The sequence below is a fragment of the Conger conger genome, chromosome 11 (assembly GCF_963514075.1).
Source record: "Conger conger chromosome 11, fConCon1.1, whole genome shotgun sequence".
Lineage (NCBI taxonomy): Eukaryota > Metazoa > Chordata > Actinopteri > Anguilliformes > Congridae > Conger > Conger conger.
In genome coordinates, this window is record NC_083770.1 from 28027746 (window position 1) to 28048017 (window position 20272).

General features: G+C 42.8%; 2 protein-coding genes across 2 annotated transcripts in view; both read right to left on the reverse strand.

The window, feature by feature from the left end:
• Nucleotides 1-10363, reverse strand: part of igsf9b (immunoglobulin superfamily, member 9b) — a 33125-nt gene extending 22762 nt beyond the window's left edge. Inside the window, exons 1-3 of the mRNA XM_061259429.1 lie at nt 10336-10363; nt 9670-9891; nt 769-975 (exon numbers count right to left, since the gene is read on the reverse strand). Coding sequence (XP_061115413.1) covers nt 769-975; nt 9670-9891; nt 10336-10363 — 457 coding nt within the window. The remainder of the gene's footprint in view (nt 1-768; nt 976-9669; nt 9892-10335) is intronic.
• Nucleotides 10364-16144: 5781 nt separating this feature from the next.
• tmem230b (transmembrane protein 230b) lies at nt 16145-19573 on the reverse strand. Its single transcript, XM_061260715.1, has 4 exons — nt 19418-19573; nt 18905-19010; nt 18600-18722; nt 16145-17590 (listed from the first exon to the last, which is right to left on the reverse strand). Exons 2-4 carry the CDS (start codon nt 18998-19000, stop codon nt 17450-17452), a joined length of 360 nt encoding a protein of 119 aa, XP_061116699.1. The 5' UTR covers nt 19001-19010; nt 19418-19573; the 3' UTR covers nt 16145-17449.
• Between the last annotated feature and the right edge of the window lie 699 nt (nt 19574-20272).

Genomic DNA, 20272 nt, shown 5'->3' on the forward strand with positions numbered 1-20272 from the left:
TAACGGTAATTGCAGGCCTCTTGTTTGGATGGATTACCTATTTGGCAAATCTGCTCATATTTTCTGTCCCCTTGCTGTCAATAAAGCAGGTTTCCCCCTCCTCTGCCACCTCCCACACATAAAAAAACACACACCAAGGCAGGTACACATGCATGCACACACACACACACACACACACACAAACACACAGCTGTATTGATAGGGCAGTCAAAGGCACTTCCAGGGAAGAACAAACTACCAAAGGAGCTTTGAATGTTTTTCTAATTTCAAGAAGGGAGCCCCCCCCCCACCTCCTACCCCCCAAATTACCCGGGAAATCACCCACTCTCAGGTCCTTGTGTGCGTCTCTCAAAAAGACAACAATTATCCCAGCCAATTCAGAGCCGAGTGCCCATTTTTCCACACCAACTGCCTTTGTCTCCAGGCCCCATTGCTGTACCTTTACAATAGGGGGCAATGCAGTCTAAGGTTGTACTGTGCTCTTTTGTGTGCTGGCAAAAGCCTTTTCACAGCTACCAATAATCCTGCAGATCACACTAAGGCAAAACACAATCATGTTTTTCAAGTTACTTTGAATCAACAAGCTGGCTTGGGAGTTCTTGCAACCCCAGTCAAAAACCAATTCCCAACTGCTTCTCACAAAGCCCAAGTTAGTTGCAATTTGGTTTCAATGAATGAAATGTTCAAGCAACAAAACAACAACACGGCCTGAATGAACATTACATCAGTTATGTGACAGCAGTCACAGATGACCTCAGATGGACTCACCCCTGTAGCTAGGATGCACACGAGGGGAGTACACTCCGAATTTGATGAGGATGGGAACGTTGTATCCCAGGCGCACCCATTCCACCACGTGTAGGGGGAAGAGTCGTGGCGTGGTGGCGCCTGACGAGGGTGGGGTGAGGCTGCACCCGAGCTCCGCTGCACCCCCAACTCTGGCCCGAACCAATGACTCTGCACCCTGGGAGGTACCTGTGGGGGGGTAGAACATCAGTATGACACACCCACTACAGGAAGGGTGGGATCTGTAACTAATGTTTTCCGGAATATTCCCATTAAAAATATTTGTGGCTGAGCAAAGGAATGTTCTGCAGGCAAATGCATTTTGCGCTTAACATATGAATCAAGACAATCTTCCATGAGGAATGTTTAAAACGTTTTTCTAAAATATGTGGTTTTGCAACAGGATTGGGTTCCCATGTCACTGCTGGACTTGCAGCTTGCTTCAGTTTTAAAAAAAAAAAGTTTTTGGATGTTGGGAATATTTTCTTGATTGCTTCGAGGCAAAATCTGTTAGCATTTATCAAATAAACATTTAATCTAATTTCCTTGGTCAAAACAGATTCTAGGACTTCCTTTTACAGGAGCATCTTGGCTGTTTGTAGTGGAGAATGGGGGGGGTACAGTGGGGAAGGGGGGGCAGAGATGTAGGACTAGAGGGATAAAGGCAGTAACAGAGGGGGAAGTAGGCCAAGCTTTGAAATGGGGTGTAAATCTGTCTACAAGCATGAGTGTGCAAGTACACATGCATATATTTGATGGGCCTTAGCCTCCAGAGCAGACAGCGCTCTTGTTATACTTGTTGTTTGCAGTGGATTTGGTGCACCTTTGTGTCAACAGTCATTTGCTGTCGGGTCACACAGCTGAAGTGAGCACACTGTGAACTCATTAACTGCACCTGAGGCCACGCCTGCACTTGCGGCCACATGTTGTTTCTTGTCTTTGTCTGGCACGGTGATTATGCGCTAATCTCAACCAGAGAGAGCGGCAGACCCCCGAGCCCCTGTCCCACCCGTCCCCCAGACCCCCTGAGACGCACACATGGCCCGTGCCCCACAACCCCCCACCCCCAAAAAGCGTGCTGCAGTGAAAGGGGGGACCTAAATCCCGGATTGGTCCAAATCCGGATTTGGCGGATATGTTCAGCATGCGTGGGATTTCACCCGATTCCCACTCACTGGCTGGGTTACCCCACCGCCCCCTCCCCTCACGCCATCGGGAGCAAAAAACAAGATGCCACTGTGTAGCGTCATGATCCTCCTTAGTTTTACTGACTGCAGGGCGAACGAAGAAGATATGAGTCTCAAAACTGCTCTAAAATGTTTTAATTAGATGCCACAAATGTTTTGGTGCGATGACAGGCATTTGAGTATTAAATACAGGCTGATATACAAAATGTGTTCTGCCAGCATTACAGAGAGGGGCAGCCAAATTAGATAAGAGTTTGCACAGGTGTAGAGTGAAGAGAGTGACAGTCTGAAAGGGAAAGACACAAAAACCTTGAGATGGGCGCTATGGAAAGGGACAAAGGGGATGGCTAGAGGATGGAGAGGAGGAGAGACAGAGAGAGGGAGGGGAGACAGAGAGAGAGAGGAGAGACAGAGAGAGGGAGGAGAGACAGAGAGAGCGAGGGGAGACAGAGAGAGGGAGAGAGAGACAGAGAAAGAGAGAGAAAGAGAGAGAGAGGGGGGACCATGGTACTTACGCAGCAGACAGAGGGCGGCGGTGGCTGTGACACACAGAAGCCAGAGTCTCTCAAATCCCATGGCCGTCGTTCACACTCCCTCGCACATCGCCCCACCTGCAGATGGGACAGAGACATGTGTCACTCCTCTGCCCTGGACCCGAGCACAAGCACTCACACAACCATAAGGCACTCATATTCCCATAATGCACTCATAGTCCCATAATGCTTCTCCCTTCACCCTCCTCAAGTGTCCCACACATGAGGTGCCCAGGGAATATGCACACCTCAGTGTAGCTAAGGGACTGTCACCAGGAGTCAGGGAAAACCGTAGATGTCTATGTTTACGAAGGCTTTGAGCGTGCAGCCTGTGTTGGGAATGACTGATTATATTGGAGAATAGACGACACAAGGTTGAACTCATTTGCATCAATCATATTTTATTCAATAGCCCAGACTGGATACCGTGTGAACAATTCAAGAGATTCCGATGGGAATACCCTCAGTGATTCGCATTCTAAATGAGCAATTCATAAAATGAAAACGCCTTCTGTGTGTTATTCATAAAATAAGAGCAAACGTGTTCTCTTGAGGGAATGAACAGAAAATACAGAAGATCCTCTGACAATGATATTGCATCTGTCCAGGGACAAGATAAACATATGAAATGACACAGGATGTAAGTAATACAGCACTCTCTCACTGTGGAAGAATGTTCCAGGCCCAGATGAGAATCTCAGTGTGATCAAGACAGGAAGGGCCTCAATCAGCCAGGTGCCAGTGCCACTGATACAGCCACACAGATCAGCCCTCTGATGAGGAGGGTGGACACTGACAGACAGGTGACGTGTGAGATAGCAAGGGTCAGCCTCTGCTCCTGCCACTCCGACCCTGTTCTCTTATCATTTTCCTCTTAATCGCTGACCCCTTGCCCTCTTCTGTATGCACATGCAAAAGCAGATTCCTTCATCTTACACAACACATCATAACTCTTTTGTTTGCTTTGGAATCCACACATTCCTACCTGGGAGAAATTGAGCAGATTTTTCGCAATGGCTACGATTCAATCTTCTGATTAAATAAAAACACAAATTATTATTATTATTATTATTATTATTAAAAACAGTAGAATTATTCAAAAATGTTTTCTCTTCTTTTTTCTGTTTTACCTGAAACGTAACAACAGCTCTTCAATTTACAGAAGACCCCCTTAAAAAAAGAAATCTTATGAGCACAATACTTTGAAATTAGAATATGGCCTACTCAGTATCACAGACTTATCTGTTGCACGCAGCCGCAGGCAAGCAGACACGCACAGCAGCAAAAATTAATCAACTCATCTAATCTACCTTTCCTCTCTCCACATGACTCAAAACACCAAACATTTTTCTGCAGTGGCTGGACAATACTAAACTAAGAGTCTGAGATTTAATGAAGTTCAAATTGAACCCAAAATTACCACAGGGAGGATAATTCTTGTTTAGCTGCCTGACCACCTACCACTGCCCCCCTCTCCTTCCAACTCCCATGCACTCCATTCAACAGCACTAATACCGGCTTACTATTTAAGTTAATTAGACAAATGGAAGGGGGTTGGCTATTTTGGGCCTGCCTGCTAGTGCAGTAGTTTACAAAATCCTGGGAACAGGCGAGGAATGCAAGCACAATCACATAGGGCAAGGTGGCACTTGGAAACACAAGCCAGTTTGACCAATTCTGTTATGTTCCCACCAGCTGACCTTTTTGGAGAAATGCTTTCGTGAAAACGGCAAGGTCCCATGGTCTTTCTGGCCTGTGGAGATGGTCAGAGGTGGATTTTGGTGGTGTACACAAAGTCTCAACTGAGAGTCAGTGGACCTGGGTAGAAGCTGTGTTTGTTTTATATTCAAACACTTTTCTATGATTTACTCAGCTTGTCTGGTTTATTGGAACCAAAGAAATACTCAATAAAAGTGCAAACCCCACCTTCTGGTACTCTTGTGGTTGGCTCAATTGCACCAGGCAAGATTAATTGAGTGCAGAAAAGTATTTGAATCCAAAAGAATTACATATTTGACCCAACTGTAATGAAGAAAGCCTGTTGGGTTTCCAGAGGGCAGACCTGAAGCCCACACAAGCTCTGACAGATGTTGGTGCAGGCTGGGTGCCAGGCTTGCTGTTTAGTGTGTCATAAGAGAGGCATTAGGCTGCAGGGCACCTATCCTGGGGCAACATTTTGATCTACAGCAGCTAGGGAGCAGATCAAAACTGTCCGTATAAGAAGATTAATTTCACAAATCCGAAGATGTAATTTGCGACTTGAAAACAATTTGCCATATCACACAATCACATGTAGTACATGTATGCACACAAGACAGAAAATAACATGGATTTTGAAAATGTCCATAAAGCGTACAGAAAGCACCCATCAGGAGATGACTGTGCTTCCATGACTGTGCTTCCTGATCTTCTATGAGGAAGATCATGTTATACAGCCCAGTGGTATAATTGCATAAGGGCAAAAACGTATTTGATGTCTCACTTCAAGGAAAATGTGGCTGGTTTCTGTGACCTCATCAATTTGCCATTATATGTTTGTATAGGAGAAGAGAAGCATTGTGTAGTGAAAACATGGACTGCCTGAAGTCTAGACATTACAGCTCAATAGACCAGGGGGGAACCCTTGTAGACTTTAACCAGTCAGAGCTTACCTTTAAGTTAGAGCTCTAACATTATATGCTAGAGGTTTGTTACCTCTGCTTACTAAAACAGTCAGGTAAAACAACACAATATCAGCATAAATCTACCATGTAGTAGCAACAAATTTTAAATATCTCCTGAGAAGTACAGCCCCAAACCAAGTCCACAGCTATGTATCTGCCTTCTTTTTGGTTTTCATGCACTTTAGGATTGTAAAAAGTACTGTGACAACCTAATTTCCATTTGGGGGGATCTGTAAAGTATCTAACTACTCATTGCTCAGGTTATAAGGAGCAGAATCAGTGGCATTCATTTCTTATGTGAGTTGCAGCGTAGCGCTGCGAAAAAGGTGTGATTGCACGCTGTCGGTCTGGATTGCACTCAGCTGCATCATTCTGGGAAGCAATGCCAGTCTCCCCCGAGGTAGCGCTCGCCTTCTGTTCCTGAAAGCCCATTGGCTACGATGAGAAAAGGGCCACGCGCTTGGATTTAAAGACCAGTTAGGAGAGGTGTGAAAACAAACAGCACCATGGGGGTGTGTTAGAGGACCCAGCTCCAGCAGAACACGGTTTCCAACCGCATATGACACGAGTCAGAGGTTTCCGACTGAGGCCCCAGATTGGGATTTGATTAAGGCATTTCAACATTGCCTCTGACTGACTGTTTTAGTACAATGGGCTATTATTCTCCTCAAAATTGAAGAAACAGCTACCATGTTGTTAAACCACAACTAGCACAATTGAGGATGAAGAAATGTAACCCACAATAAGATAACACCAGTTTTGCTCCAAAGCATCAAAAGGAAACCTGCAGTCCATTATTCACCATTTCCACAGACGCCTCTCAGACAAATGGAATCAATCAGTTGCCACAGCCCTTTACTTGAATGCAGAGAAAGTTAACACAAGAGTGACTATGGATAGGAAACATTCCAACCAATACAATAAGGTACATATTGACACTTACTGATACACATTAGCTTTGAAAAGTCCACTGTTCCCATGGGTATTCAATAGTTACCATCTATGAATGTGATAGTAAAGATAAAAGTTGCAAGACATGAAAGTGATGTGCAACTACATTCAATGACAATCCTGTACTGCCTAAGGGTTCAGAGACCAGCGATCTAAAGCTTTCATTAATGGCAGCTCATTAGTAGATAAAAAGCTACCTAGCTATCACATTAGTAAGTAAGACGAGCCAAAGCTCACACATTTCCTTGTGAACCATCACAAAAACCTGGGTTGGGTTGTTAACACGCAGCTTGAAGTACAACAACAATCCTTTCCCATAACTCTTTGGACGCTCTATTGGCTGAGTGACAGACAGTCTAGGAGCAGTGGCTTAGCCAGGCTTGGAACCACAAATGTTCTTACCAGACTGTATAAACTGCACACAGTAGACATAAAAAAACTCAATCAAATAACAGTCAATAAACACACAAACAAAGATTTGCTACCATAACAAAACAAAACACGGCAACTTGGATTGGTTTTGTGACATTGAGCATCAAACCTGCAGCAGTGGTCAGTGTTTAATTTCTAAATACAGTACAAAGAAATAGCAGTCACACCATGATTCAGGTGCAGAGTAAACAGGCAGACGTGGGTGTTGGGCTGGAGGAGTCTGCGTAGCCTGCCTGGAATGCCTCTGGGGAGTGTCTGGGGGCAAAGTGTACAGGTGTGTGCAGAAGAACAGCTGGCAGCAGAGGTGAGCCACAGTCCCCACAGAAATGAGCAGTGCTTTACTGCTGACCTCTTTGAGCAGTGCCCACAGAAATGAGCAGTGCTTTACTGCTGACCTCGCTGATCAGTGGCCACAGAAATGAGCAGCGCTTTACTGCTGATCTCGCTGAGCAGTGCACACAGAAATGAGCAGCGCTTTACTGCTGACCTCGCTGAGCAGCGCCCACAGAAATGAGCAGCGCTTTACTGCTGACCTCACTGAGCAGTGCACACAGAAAGTTAGGAACATGTGCAAACCAAAATAGACAAGTACTCTTACCTATAGGGATACTAGAAATATTTGGGGTAGATTTCCTTTCTAGAAAATACAGTGCCACACATGAAAGCACACATACAGTACCACAATTTCAGCAATTCTAAATCGAAGGTAGCCAAGTAATTGCAATATTTTATGATAACACGTACTGGGAGGGGTACCCAGCACATTGGCAGACCTCAACTGTACTGCACACACACAAAGTGAAGAGTTTTAGCATTCACTGCTGCAGTAACAAAGGGTTCACACTTTAGATGGGGCAATAATACATGTGCACATGTACAATGAAACTTGACCTCCTTTTTCTGCATCTCAGGTGGAATTACGAAAATGAAAACGTATCTTTTCATCAAGTTTCACCGAAACCTCCTTGGGTATGTTGAGATCCTGTTTTCAGGTGCTTATAAGAGCCCTTCACTAATCCCTTAATGGAAGACAAATTCCGAGATAAACACAGAACCAGATTTCTCTGAACAAGTCTAAAAGAAGCCTGAATGCTCACATCGGCAAAAGTACACCCAGAAAACAGCGACCATTACAGCAGAAAATGAAAAACATCAACAGCTACTTTTTATGGCTTTTAGGCAACAAGCAGCACCCCCTCCACTGAATGTGCCCTTGTGTCACCCTGTTATGGAGGGAGAAAGGGCCACTTGTGAAGGTGTGGTGACACACTGGGGATGGCGTGGGCTACCATACTCTGGAAATGCAGCTGAGCCAGTCCCCACAGAGATAAGAGGGTGACATATGGACACAGACCACTGTTGCTACCTTTCCCTGTGTATGACAAGAGTCTTTGCACAGAACATAGTACGAAACACTGTTTAAAATTACAAAGTGTTACCTCAGCAAACAGAACTATAATTCACAGGCACCAAATCAACTTCACCAATAGCTGCTTGCTGGTTTCCACGTATAAAGGTTGGCTTGACAATGAAGTGTGTAATTTATGTTACTCCCCGTCTTACTTCGTCCCTTCAGGGAATCTTCCAGAGGTAATACTTTCAAAACAATTATCCTTCAGCATAATTTCATGAGGGAAACTCACAGTAATGTTTGTGCATTGTTCTAGATACAGAAATATATAAAATTGTTATTTATACACATAAGTTAGACACACGCATTAGATTGTATTAGTAATGTATTAGATTTTCACATTCCTGCATTCTGAAGCTGCCTTCTGTGGGTTACAGGAAAAGATAAGCGCCCCCTAATGCTGTAAACATCCCCGTTAGCATGGGAGTTTCGCAACAGGTGTCAGCAGCATTTTGCAATGTGTTTGTATTTGGGAATGCGTTTGCAGGGCCACAGGTATCGTCAGCACCTCGGTGTTCTGGGTGAGGGGAAAGGCAGCTCCAATTTCGCCTGTGGTCAGTTCTTTCGTTTTACAAACAGCACCTTTACTGTTTGTGCCCAGGACATGGTGCACCCCACAGAACCAGGGTTTAATTGGCTTAATGGAAGGCGATTGATCTCCAAATGGAGCTAAGTGAGACTCAAGAGACCTCTCAGATTAGAGGTAACCAGAAACATACACATTTATCTGCCTTTACCCGGGCAGCCTTGAATCAGTGTCAAGTCACCTCTCCTGCACCGCATAAAGAGGAGCCTAATGCACTTCCTGCTAGCACAATCCCATCTGGAGAAGAGACCGCTCGTCAGGTGATTTGAGGGGAAGGTAGGCTCTCAGAAAAACAGTTAAAGGGATAGATCTGAAAGTGTACAAGGTAGGTACGTCGTGCGAACCTTGGCATAAATGTAGGATGCTGGTTCCCAGCTTGTGATGTTAGCGTATTCAAACTAACATTGACCATGAATTTTAAAGAGCCTGTGACTATGATGACTCACAATTATATTGCAAGAAAAGCAAACCAGCCATCAATACATTATACAAATTAACTGAAGGCAGAAAGATCTCATCAGTGGTTTAGCAACCTGGACGAAACACATGAGCAGGTAAGACAGTCCACAGTTTGAAGAGCCTGGATTTAAAAGCAGAGTAAGTGGGCAAACAGGCACATAAATCCCTCAGCTCTGAGCTCATTAAAAGCAGACACTAAAAAAGAAGGTAGGGTGGAGGCTGAAGGGATTTTGCCTGAGATTACAGCTAGTAAAAGCACTATGCGCTGTAATAACTACTTCAAGCTCTCAAGAGTGCGTGCATGTGCACTCCGTGTATAAGATGTCTCAGTGTGTGGGTACAGACACATGTTTGAGTATGAATGCAGATGAACATCTTAGTGTCTGAACATTAAAGAGCATGTTGCCATTTGTGTATAAGCTTACAAATGACAAGGTATTGTGAATTCCCAGGGGTTGGGCCAAATGGACGAAGTGTGGACTTGGTGGGTTGGGGGAGGGAGTGCAATTTGTTCACACGTAACACTTTCAGCTACTTTAGATGTAGCCTACTTTCACTTTAAAACTCTGCTAACTCAGCATGCCTGTGCTCACTTGATCCGTTGGGGGGGTCGGGAGGGGGTTCACCAGAGTCCCGGGGGGAGGTGGGCCGGGGGGCTCACGTGAGCCGGTCGGGGTGAGGGTGCAGCCCCGCAGTTCAGCGCTCCCTGCCACGCGGCGTTTCAGCGCGAGCGGTGACTGGGAACGGCCCTGCTGAGCAGCTGCTTCGCTTTGCTGGTAATCCTGGATGATCCTACCAGGGGCCTCGGAGCGAGCGCAGGCCAGGGGAAGGACAGGGGCCGTATCAGGGCAGTGCAGGAGCAGGGCTCCCTGGCCTAGCAGCGCTGCTCCAACAAAGACAGCGATTCAGCCCCGGCTCACCCCAGCAGGGCGACCCAATGGGGAAAAGCAAACACGAAAACCCGACTCTTTAATTAGAAAGAGGCGAGCGATACCATCACAGAGCGTATCCACTGCTGTGTTGGAGTTCCTTTCAGAATAACCAGATATCTGTGCTGCTATCCAAAGCAGCAATTAGCATGCAAAGTGTGGAAAGGCATGGATGCTAGAAATGGTAGAAAAAGCACACTTCTTTAATGTTCCAACTCATATTAAACAAGAATGCTAACTTAAAGGGGCCCATCTCTTCATAAACAGGTTAAGCAATTGAAACTCAAGTGTGTCTTCCACACAATGAAGCCCTTGCCTTCATAAGCAGTCCCTTGTTGCCAGCTCTGGCCTTTAAAAGTGATAAAAACACACTTAAGAAGGGAGGTCTCCGGTATTACCCATCAGCTCCACAACAGTGGCCCTCATAGGGGCTGTGCAAATCTAAGCTCAGCAACTTCCCTTGTTTATGTGTCCCTTAAGCATGTAACCCAGGCCTCGCCCACCCCCACCCATTCATTTCCTGTATTGACTGAATTGAAATGGTATTGACCCCAACCCTGACTGCAAACACCTCCCTGAAAGAAGCAGTGCACTTTGGACAGACCCTCCTACAGGCAGACATCTCCAGTTTGAAAAGGATGCCTGAGTGAGTGATGCCTGAGTGAGTGACTGGCCAGACCCAAACAGCCCTCCATTCTGGGGTCAGGCTCCCAATCTGGCACAGTTCTGAGTAGGATGAGCAGCATTTAGACACTGCACTGAAGTGAACTGAAATCATTCTTAAGCCTCAGTAAACTTTTTGGCATCTACAGTCCTTGAAGGCCTTGCAATCAGGAAGTGATTTAGGCAAGATAATCTTCTTATTAGGCAGGAGAATCGTAGTTCTTATAAAAGTAACATCCTAAATGAAACATTACTGACATTGAACAAACTCTTGGTGATAAATATGTATTTCTGATCTTGCACTGTTGGGGATGTCCTTGCGTTCTGTCTGCCTCTACTATAAATACCTTGAGTGTTTTCGTTTTCCTGAAGACCTTGACGTGGTTTTGGTGCATGAAACCCTGAAAGTCCCAGCATGAAACAGCAGCCATACTTTTACTCAGGGCACTGAACCTCATGAGAGACAGGCAGGGGTTACTGCACCTCTGAGTTATAAACAGGCCCACCCCACCAGGAGGGCAATTATGCCATAAATGGTTTAGGTTTTACTATGCTTACAGAAGCGCTGAGCTGTGCAAAAACTACAGTGAAACTGCAACTTCCATCAAATGAGCAAACACTGCGACATCGGACTTGACTGTGTGACTTTGCATTGCTAAGAAACAAAGAGACCTTTGAGCCTCAATGTCAGCCAGTCGGAGAAGAGAACGCGAGTACAAACTAGCCTGTGCTCGAACAGGGCTAATCTGGAAGATCAGACACAGTGAAGACTGTGGGCCCACTATTATAGGTGTCATCACATTTAGTAAATTACCAGAGCTTGGGAATGGAGGGCAACCTTCGATCCCATTATAGGGAAGTACCCTAAAACTGGGCCTTTATGGCACCCCCAGTAAAACATTTGCAGTGGCAGCTGGATGCATGTCCCTAGGTCAACAGAAAACTGTGAGAATGAGAGATTTTTCACAAGATAAAACACCCAAACACCCCAACATCGCCCAGTTTAGCCCCAACCTCTGCCTCCCCACACAGAGCAATATCACTGCTGAAACGTGACCTTTTGCTTCTGGAAATGTGACATTTGAATTAATTCCACACATATCCTGCACATCCATCATGTAGCTGACAACAACAGTAACAAGGAAAAAGAACCTGCCCATTATTTTTGATGCTGCTTTGACAACCAAGACTTACCGAGAGACTACACTAATTAGGCCTAACGACAATAGTGAGGGGGAGAAAAATGAATTTTTGATAAAGGCGATAAATCTCAACAACAAAAACACAGCTGGGACACATCATTAGAGTACCCATTTAAAAGTCTGTTAATGGTCTTCACATGACAATGAACCCCAGTCTAATGTAGTTGAAATATTCTGGGATGCTTCAGTTAGATGTAGCATTTTATAAATCATATTATTTTAAAAGGCAGCATGTCTGTAATGAATGCATCAGTTAATGTTTAAAAAAGAAATGCAACAAAATGAATGGGCAGAAAAGGCACACGCTGCAAACACTAACAGCATAATTGCAATGCTTTTAAAAGGAGAGGAGGGAGAGAAAAATCTAAGCAGAGCTGCCATTGTGCAGTCTGTGCTGAGTATGTGCAGACAGACAGCACGGAATGAGTGTCACCACCACCAAGCTTAACCCCCCCAGGCTGCATCTCCCGCCTCCATCCCCCTCCCCTCCCCCCCACCCCGTACACACACTGAATCCTAAGGGACACTCCCAAAATCATAGCATAAAGACACCCAGGGGGTGGAAGATTAGAAAGTGTGAGAGCTGGTGTTTTTGTTGACACACATGTCTACGCTACATCTGTACATTCATATATCCAGGGTGGGCCCATTGTTCTCTAAATTGAATCCCTGGTGGCTGTGTGTGTGTGTGTATGTGTGTAGAGATGATTATTTTATGTCAGGGTGTAATCTGTGTGAATGGTATTTATGACCCAGAATCTGCAGTAAGTGGACTGAGAAACTGCACACGGTCAGCTTTCCGTGGCCGAAGTGAGGAGCAGCATACTGCTTGTTTGTGCTGGTTGTTTACCCTGACTGGGGGATGGGAGGGTCAGGAGCAGATGCTAAATGAGTAGGATGGAGACATAAGGAAACTGAGGTGCACATGATTTTAACATGAAAAGTAGTGAGAGCGAAAGGTGATTGAGGGCTGTCACTCACTCTGAAGAATGACTATTGACAAAATAACATGTTTCAGAGCAACTTGTTTATTGTGTTGCAGGAGGGCATGGACAGGCATAGCCAGCTTCATTCTGTAGTGCTATACATCTCAGTACAGTGTAGAAAGTGCGGCTGAGATACTGTAGTACGGACACTACTGTCTGAGTGTGAAGCTAGACCAACGTGGCAACCAACCAAGGTTTCAAATATAAACATAAAAAAACTCTCTCTATGTATTTTTAGGCAACCTATATTGTCAAATGATTCTATGGTCCTATGTCAAAAACCACATTAATAATATAATAATCACATTCTCATCTAGCATAAGTCATATCCATGCTTATGAAAACAAGTATTAGGCTACATGGTGAAAACACAAGTAAGTGAACAGATTTAGGATTTAAATTGACTAGAAAAAAAACCCAACTTTTTAAAATATGAGAACTGCAGCATAATAATTGTGGCTAGCGAAAATCCCCTCGAGATAACGGAAAATGATCAATGAATGTTAATGTAAACAAGGAAAATGGAGAGCTCCATTCTGTTTTGGGTGTCCATTGTTCTAGACACATACCACTGTATCACAGACGCACACGCGTGTTGCATTTCCATCGTCGCCACAGTGTCAGAAGCACACTTTTATTCACATTCCAAAATAATAAAATGACAGAAACGACAGAATAACCAATGTAAATCCAAAATTAACTAGAATAACAAATCATCACTATTTTGTTGGATAGGGTTTTGCTTGCTACATACACTACAGCTGCTTACAGTTCACATTCGGGCAGCCCAAGCATAAACATGAGCAGCCCAAGTAAAGAGCATTATTGTTATTGTCAAGTAGCTGATATGGTTATGCTACCAGCATTTGTGCCACTGAGTAATTTCACCAATGTGCAAGAATATCAAAAGGTTCAAGTGTAAATTATTGCACACTATCTAGCACACGTGGTTTGTTTTTTTATGGAAAAGAAAGATATAATCGACTTTACCTTGCTTCAGGCACTTTTCCGAGGCAATCAGAGCAGGTTGTCAGTCCATTGATAAACGACGCTATATCTTCTATTCTTCTCTCTCCTTCTTCCCATACATCACCGTCGGTAGTCGCTCTGAATTGTATTGGTTTATTTATGTACAAAAATGCTTCCCGCGTGAAAAGGTGTGTACTGATGTAGCGTAAATTCCTCCAAAAGTTAATTTGGAAATGTCAGGAAATAAATACTAATGCAAAGTCTGTTGCCGCATCTCTCAACCCTTGGCACAGCAAAGGGATGAATGGAAATCACTTTTAATTCAGGGAAAATAAATTCAAAGCGTAAGCAGCTAGTAAACAGAACGACGTGCAGCCCTATGTCCGACTCGTTTCAGTAGCCTATTATTCAATAGTCTAGCCTATCCTATACCAGTGGTTTTCCACACATGAAATCCAACTCATTTGACTTCCAATCGTAACATGTATCAGTGACTAACAAAAAACATCTGACCTGACATATATACTTTTCCTAAAACTAGGCTATAGTTCTGTAAAGAAAAAAACGGAAAAAATCAAAGCAGGGAAAGCAATAAATTAAACAAACAGCTCTGTTATTCAGCAATGTATCCTAAGCCTGTCGGGTCTACCTTGCTACACATCGTTTCCTCCACCTACGATATAAAGTCTTCAGATTCTCTTTGCTGACGCACAATTGCTAGTAAGAGCGCATTATAACTTCTTCTGAGAAAGTATTTATGGATGCGTTTTCTAGAGAACGAACTCTTCAATGCGAAGAAACAATATAAGCAATAGAGTCGTTTAAAATGTAAATGATTAAAACAGCCAGTAAGCATAAAGTTAAGTTATATATATTTCTTTTTAAAACACTGACATCCCAGCGGTTTATCTTGCAGTCTATCTGTGCGCCAGGGCAAACGAAGAAGGTTGTGATTGAAGTTCATCCCCAGTGCTTGTTCTTCAGTTTTCAGTTTTGTTACTTCAATATATAATTTCCAAAATTGTTGCTCGTCCTCGTTCGTTCCAGAAGTGTACGGTGTTGACATGCGATGCCTCCTTTCTTCCTTTTACCTCTTTGCCTCCCTCCGTGCTGCCGACTCACTAAGCGCTTTGCTCCCAGAGACAATACGCACACCTCCCTCCCCCCTTCCCCAAATTCAAACGTGTTTCATTCTTTTTTCCCTCGATTGAATGCTTAGACTGGAGTTCTTTCACTCTTCTGACCTCACCGCGTCTCGAACATTTAATGACCTCCTAAAAAAGGTCAGCTCATTTTAAATGCCCGTGATGTATTACACCCATTTAAACAGGGTTTCTTTCTGCTTTCGAGTCGTTGTTTGCAATCAACTTTCATTCAAGATATTTGCCTTATTTTGTATGAGCTATTTTGCCTTCGTTCTTAAACGCTTTAAGTATAATTCTACAACACATTTTTGGCTGGCTTTTAAGGTCAAGATAGGGTTAACTCGAGCTCTACGAAGCGCAACCATGTGCTTATTAGACAAAACGCATACGAGCAGCTTTTATGCGTTGTTTATCCTGATGTGTGACAATTCTGTGGTGTTTGATTTGTCCTACTTTAATTTCGCAAATGATCACATTCAGAACGAAACCCCAGAATAGTTTCCTTGTACATTTAATTTTGATGGTTACAAAATGTCAACACTAGCCTAAATGTCCACATGCTACCTATTATTTATTTTCCGACAAACTGAGCAAGAAACTCGACAAATAAATTTTTTTTTTTTATTTATCGTTGACCCTTCCAGAGCCTACGTGCTTGCATAATGTACTTATGCTCCGACTTTTAGCTATTGTTAAATTCCACTCACCATGTGAAGATTTAAAGTGCATAATGCTTCACGATTAAAGTTAGATTTTCAAAAAATGCATAACCACAAGAGGGCGCATTTCCTACCTCTTGTCATATTCTCATGAAAGTTACACAAACCATTATTTCAAGATGGTAAATGGTAAATGGCAGGCATTTATATAGCGCCTTTATCCAAAGCGCTGTACAATTGATGCTTCTACATTCACCCATTCATACACACACTCACACACCGACGGCGATTGGCTGACCAGCTCCTCAGGAGCATTTGGGGGTTAGGTGTCTTGTTCAGGGACACTTTGACACAGCCCAGGTGGGGGATCGAACCGGCAGCCCTCCGACTGCCAGACGACTGCTCTTACTGCCTGAGTCATGTCGCCCCCCAAGATTACCGGTACAACGCATACATCCCATGTTATGAGAACTTATAGGTGAATGGCATGCTTTGCTCCGAGCACTATTCACTTTAGTAATCATTTGAGAAGAAGAAAAGAATACAGAAGCATAGAAAATAGTTCAGGACAGAGATAAAGCCGTCTGTTCATTTGTTTTTATTGTTGAATGTCTCAGATCAGACAGGGGTCCAAGGGTGTGTGTGAGCCTTCCAGAGGCGCTGATACACAGACAGCTTAGTACTGCATTGGCACCGGCAGCCTGAACATAAAACACACTTTTTATTTTCAATTAAATTATCCACATTTGCTTCATACGAGAGGAAGCAAGGGGTTCGAAACAATGTTTTTGGAATGTTACAAAACAAGAAAACACAGGAAAAAGTTAAATTAAACCTAATTGATTCATATATTAAGTTAGGGCTTCAATACAGCAAAATAAAAACAAATTGCACAATTTGTGTAGTCTACTGCCCTTTGAAAATGTATGCAAATGTATGTATATACATATTACTTGGGGGGGAAAAAACTATCCTGAATCACCTATCCTGAAACATACAAAGATCTTTGGTCTCATTAAAGTAGTTAATAAATAGCACAAGTGTTCCACTCAACAGCCCAATAACACAGTGGGAGACCAGGGCAACTCATGAGACGGACTGTAAACAAAACCCGAAATTGCACAAGCCTACCATGCGCTTAACAACTTACTGAAGCCACCTGACAATATACCGTGAGAATGTAAAAGCTAAAGGAGACTGCTGTTCATTCGGCCAAGGTGTCCAAAGCTCCATCCTAGAACCATTTACTTACAAGGGTGAAGTGTGCTCCTTATGAACTTCAGTGGCTTGTCACTAATCACGTAAGACACTCCTTTAGGGAACTAAGATACACAAGAAAACACAAGAAAGCAGGTGGCACCTGGTTCGTTCAGGTAGAAGACCCACACAGAAGACCTGGTGGCCCAATGCACAGAGAACCCACTGTCAATTACATCCCAAATATATCCCATTATTACACACAACACATGAGACAGGTGGAAAAATACCTACAGAGAAAAAAAAAGGTTTTCTGCTGTGTATTTTTAATCAAAGTAAAAATCAATATTTTAAATTCTCCCAAGTAATAATACAGGAACAAAATACACTACAATAATTTGTTTATAATCCAAAATGATAAAATAATGCAATATAAGCAAAGTAGATTTCTGTATTTGGGTCTAGATGTTACAAGCGACAAAATAGCTTCATCTACCTGAAATACTAAATGCTACTGCATATTCTTCTCATAATTGTAATTTTTTCTTAATTGTACAATGTGTTGTGATGCTTTGTGTAAAGCTTTCAACTCAAAATTCTGAAGGTATTCCATGCAGTTGTCATGTGACAAAGGAAACCAAGACCTTGTTCATTGTGGTCTAGAGCACTAGCGACTTGGCCTGCGATTGGCTCAATCGTCAAAGTCGGGGATATCATCATAGGAGTAACCACGGTAACCCTTTGATGCATAGTAGGCGATCCTCAGGTGATAAAACCCAGGAAGGAACACAAGGACTCCGATTATAAGAACAGGCACAGTGCGATCTGGGTGCTGGGGAGAGTGGGGAGAAAATGTACAATATTAAACTGTATAAATGCAACACAGAATTTGCGCAATAAATGCAACATTGTAAACTCACTAACTGTGGCAGACCACTAACAACCCAATAGACAAGACACAGAAACAATGTAACTACTATGGCATGCAATAGTCGACATGCTCCCACTTGAACAATCAACATAAGTGGATTACGTGTGCATTGTGTATTTATCTAATGGTCTCCCAGTGTCTGAGTCTGTATTTCCAGGTGTGTCACCAGCCTGCTGCAGCTGAGTCTGTCAACATAACACACTTCTCCTATCTGATACCCTGTCAGAGTAAGGGTCGCTGGAAGGGTGCTAAGCCAGCTATAGATACTTTATAATGACCTCCAGTAGGACCCAGACCATATTGACACATTTATGGACAAAACTATAAGGCATCGCCAAACACTTTTGTCATATCAAAAGTCTGCCACAGTAGGGAATGAACTTGCATGTTCACATGGTGGTTTATAAAATAACCCAGTCATGTGGTCTCTGGTGGCTGACAGGATAATTGTATCATCTGATGCAGCAGGCGTTCTACAGTGTTAAAACACTTCACTAAAACCTGACCTTATTTTGGACGCATTTCTCCGTAAGTTGGCAGACAGGCATGGTTTAGTATTTTTGAATGACCATAACCTTTTTTTTTTTCAAGCAGTATTATGAAAATCTGACTTAATCTAAAAGCAGACAGAAAATTCTGTAGATGTTTAGACATAAGAGGCTCCACACTAACCCAAATTTCCCAAATTGGCACTCAACTTTTTGGGTGCCAATATCTCTAAAATGGCAAATCGAATTAGCCAATTTGTTGCATGTTCCCTTATTAAAAATACAACATGAGCATAATTTAAAAAAGTTTCAAAATAAAGTTTCAGCAAAATTAGAATGCTGAAACAATTGAGACCAATGAAGCCAGTTCTACTCTCCTGTCAATAATAATAAATAATAATAAAAAATAATAATAAACTCACCGAGACTTCAATATATTCTGTTAAAAGAAGTGCTCCGATGACAATCAGCAAGGAGCCAATCAGGAAAAGGACTGTAGCCAGCGCAATAGCCTTATATGGAACTTTGGGTGGGCTCCTTTTAAACTGCAGAATAGTTAAGACACATGCCAATCAAACATTGATTACTGTATTTCCCAGAAACAAACTTTATGAGTCAAAATAAAGTTACATAGTGACATTAGCTAATTATTTTGCGATCATACAGTTGTGACATCAAATTAGTTAGCTAAAATACAGTTTTGAACATGTGGACATGCATCCCTTACTTGCAAGTCTATGTAGCCGTCATCACTGTCCGCTAGCTTGGAGTACTTCACTTTACTGTTGGGGATCCCACTTGTCACACTGCTGCGGGCTGGCATCCTGAGCTAGCTGCATGTATAGGGAAAAGTAATTGACAGTCACATTACTAGGACTTCAATGTCGTCAATATATCAAAGCATTCAAACCATCTACAGTAGCTTTAGATCTGACGTTACTTAACTTAACCTAGCTAAATTAACGAACCCAGCAGAGGTACGATAGACTACGCCTAGCTAACGACAAAAAAATGAATCTTGTGTTGAATTTCACTGGTCTAGTTTGTGGCTACTACCAGCTACATTAGTTCGCATATATGCACCGCAAACGATCAATGAACGGCGTTTGTTTAGCATACTAATGCTAACTAGTGATATCTGTTGGTTTCACACCTAAACAGAAACCCGGCTAGCTAAATTAGCTGCCGCAACACTACTAACGCATTAACTAATTTAGTTAGCACTAGCTGTTTGCAGTACCGTGTATTATTTTTTAAATCACCACTCATACGTCCAAGTGCCTTTTCTGTTATTTTAATATAATAACTTTAGTGTAGCTAGCTAATACATAGCTAGCTCATGTTGTCAAACAAGACGCCAAGAAATGTTTCGTTTCCTGTGCGTAAGCTAGAAACAGCTCCGTGAAGATATAGAACAATTAGACTTCCTGTACAGAAGTTCCGGTCTTAACTTCCTGTGATTTCCCGTCAAAATAAGAGATGCTGAGTAACGTTAAATAATGAGAACATAGCTACCGCGTTTTCTGCACTTACTCACATAATTACCATTGTTTAAATTCATTGCGATACAACTTATAAAAGTCAGCAAGCAACTAGCTTGCTATTTGACTAGTTACTATAATGTAGGCCAAGCATAAATTGCTTGACACTGTCGGTTCAGCAACAGCTCATTTGCATACCTGCTTACTGTTTGAAATTTGACCAAAAATAAAGGGGCATACATTAAATCTATGTATAATATCGATAAAATGATACATTTATTATCTAAAATAATGTTCACAGCAATTGATGCTGTATTTACAGTGTGGGAAGGGTAGACATGTTTGTTAACAAGTCGTGCCTGTGAACGATGTGCCTGTATTCAGGTTAGAGTCAGTTGGCAAAGTTACTAAATATGTGGGACTTATACCCCCATGGTTGAGTTTTTAAAATATGAATATTTGACATAACCGTTCAGGAATTATTTACGTAAACGTTCACGTTGTGGCAAGTCAAACCTAATACATACGCACGAGCTTCACGTTATTAACTTCAGAATATTATTGGCCACCCAATGGAAATATTGGTAATGGATATTTGTGAGGAAAACATTTGA

Bases quoted from the DNA above. Each gene is read 5' to 3' on its own strand.
- tmem230b (XM_061260715.1), bottom strand. From the start codon at position 19,000: ATGCCAGCCCGCAGCAGTGTGACAAGTGGGATCCCCAACAGTAAAGTG. The intron at 18,723-18,904 runs GTAAGGGATGCA...ACTATTCTGCAG, and splicing joins ACGGCTACATAGACTTGCAA to TTTAAAAGGAGCCCACCCAA. The intron at 17,591-18,599 runs GTGAGTTTATTA...CACTCTCCCCAG, and splicing joins CAGAATATATTGAAGTCTCG to CACCCAGATCGCACTGTGCC.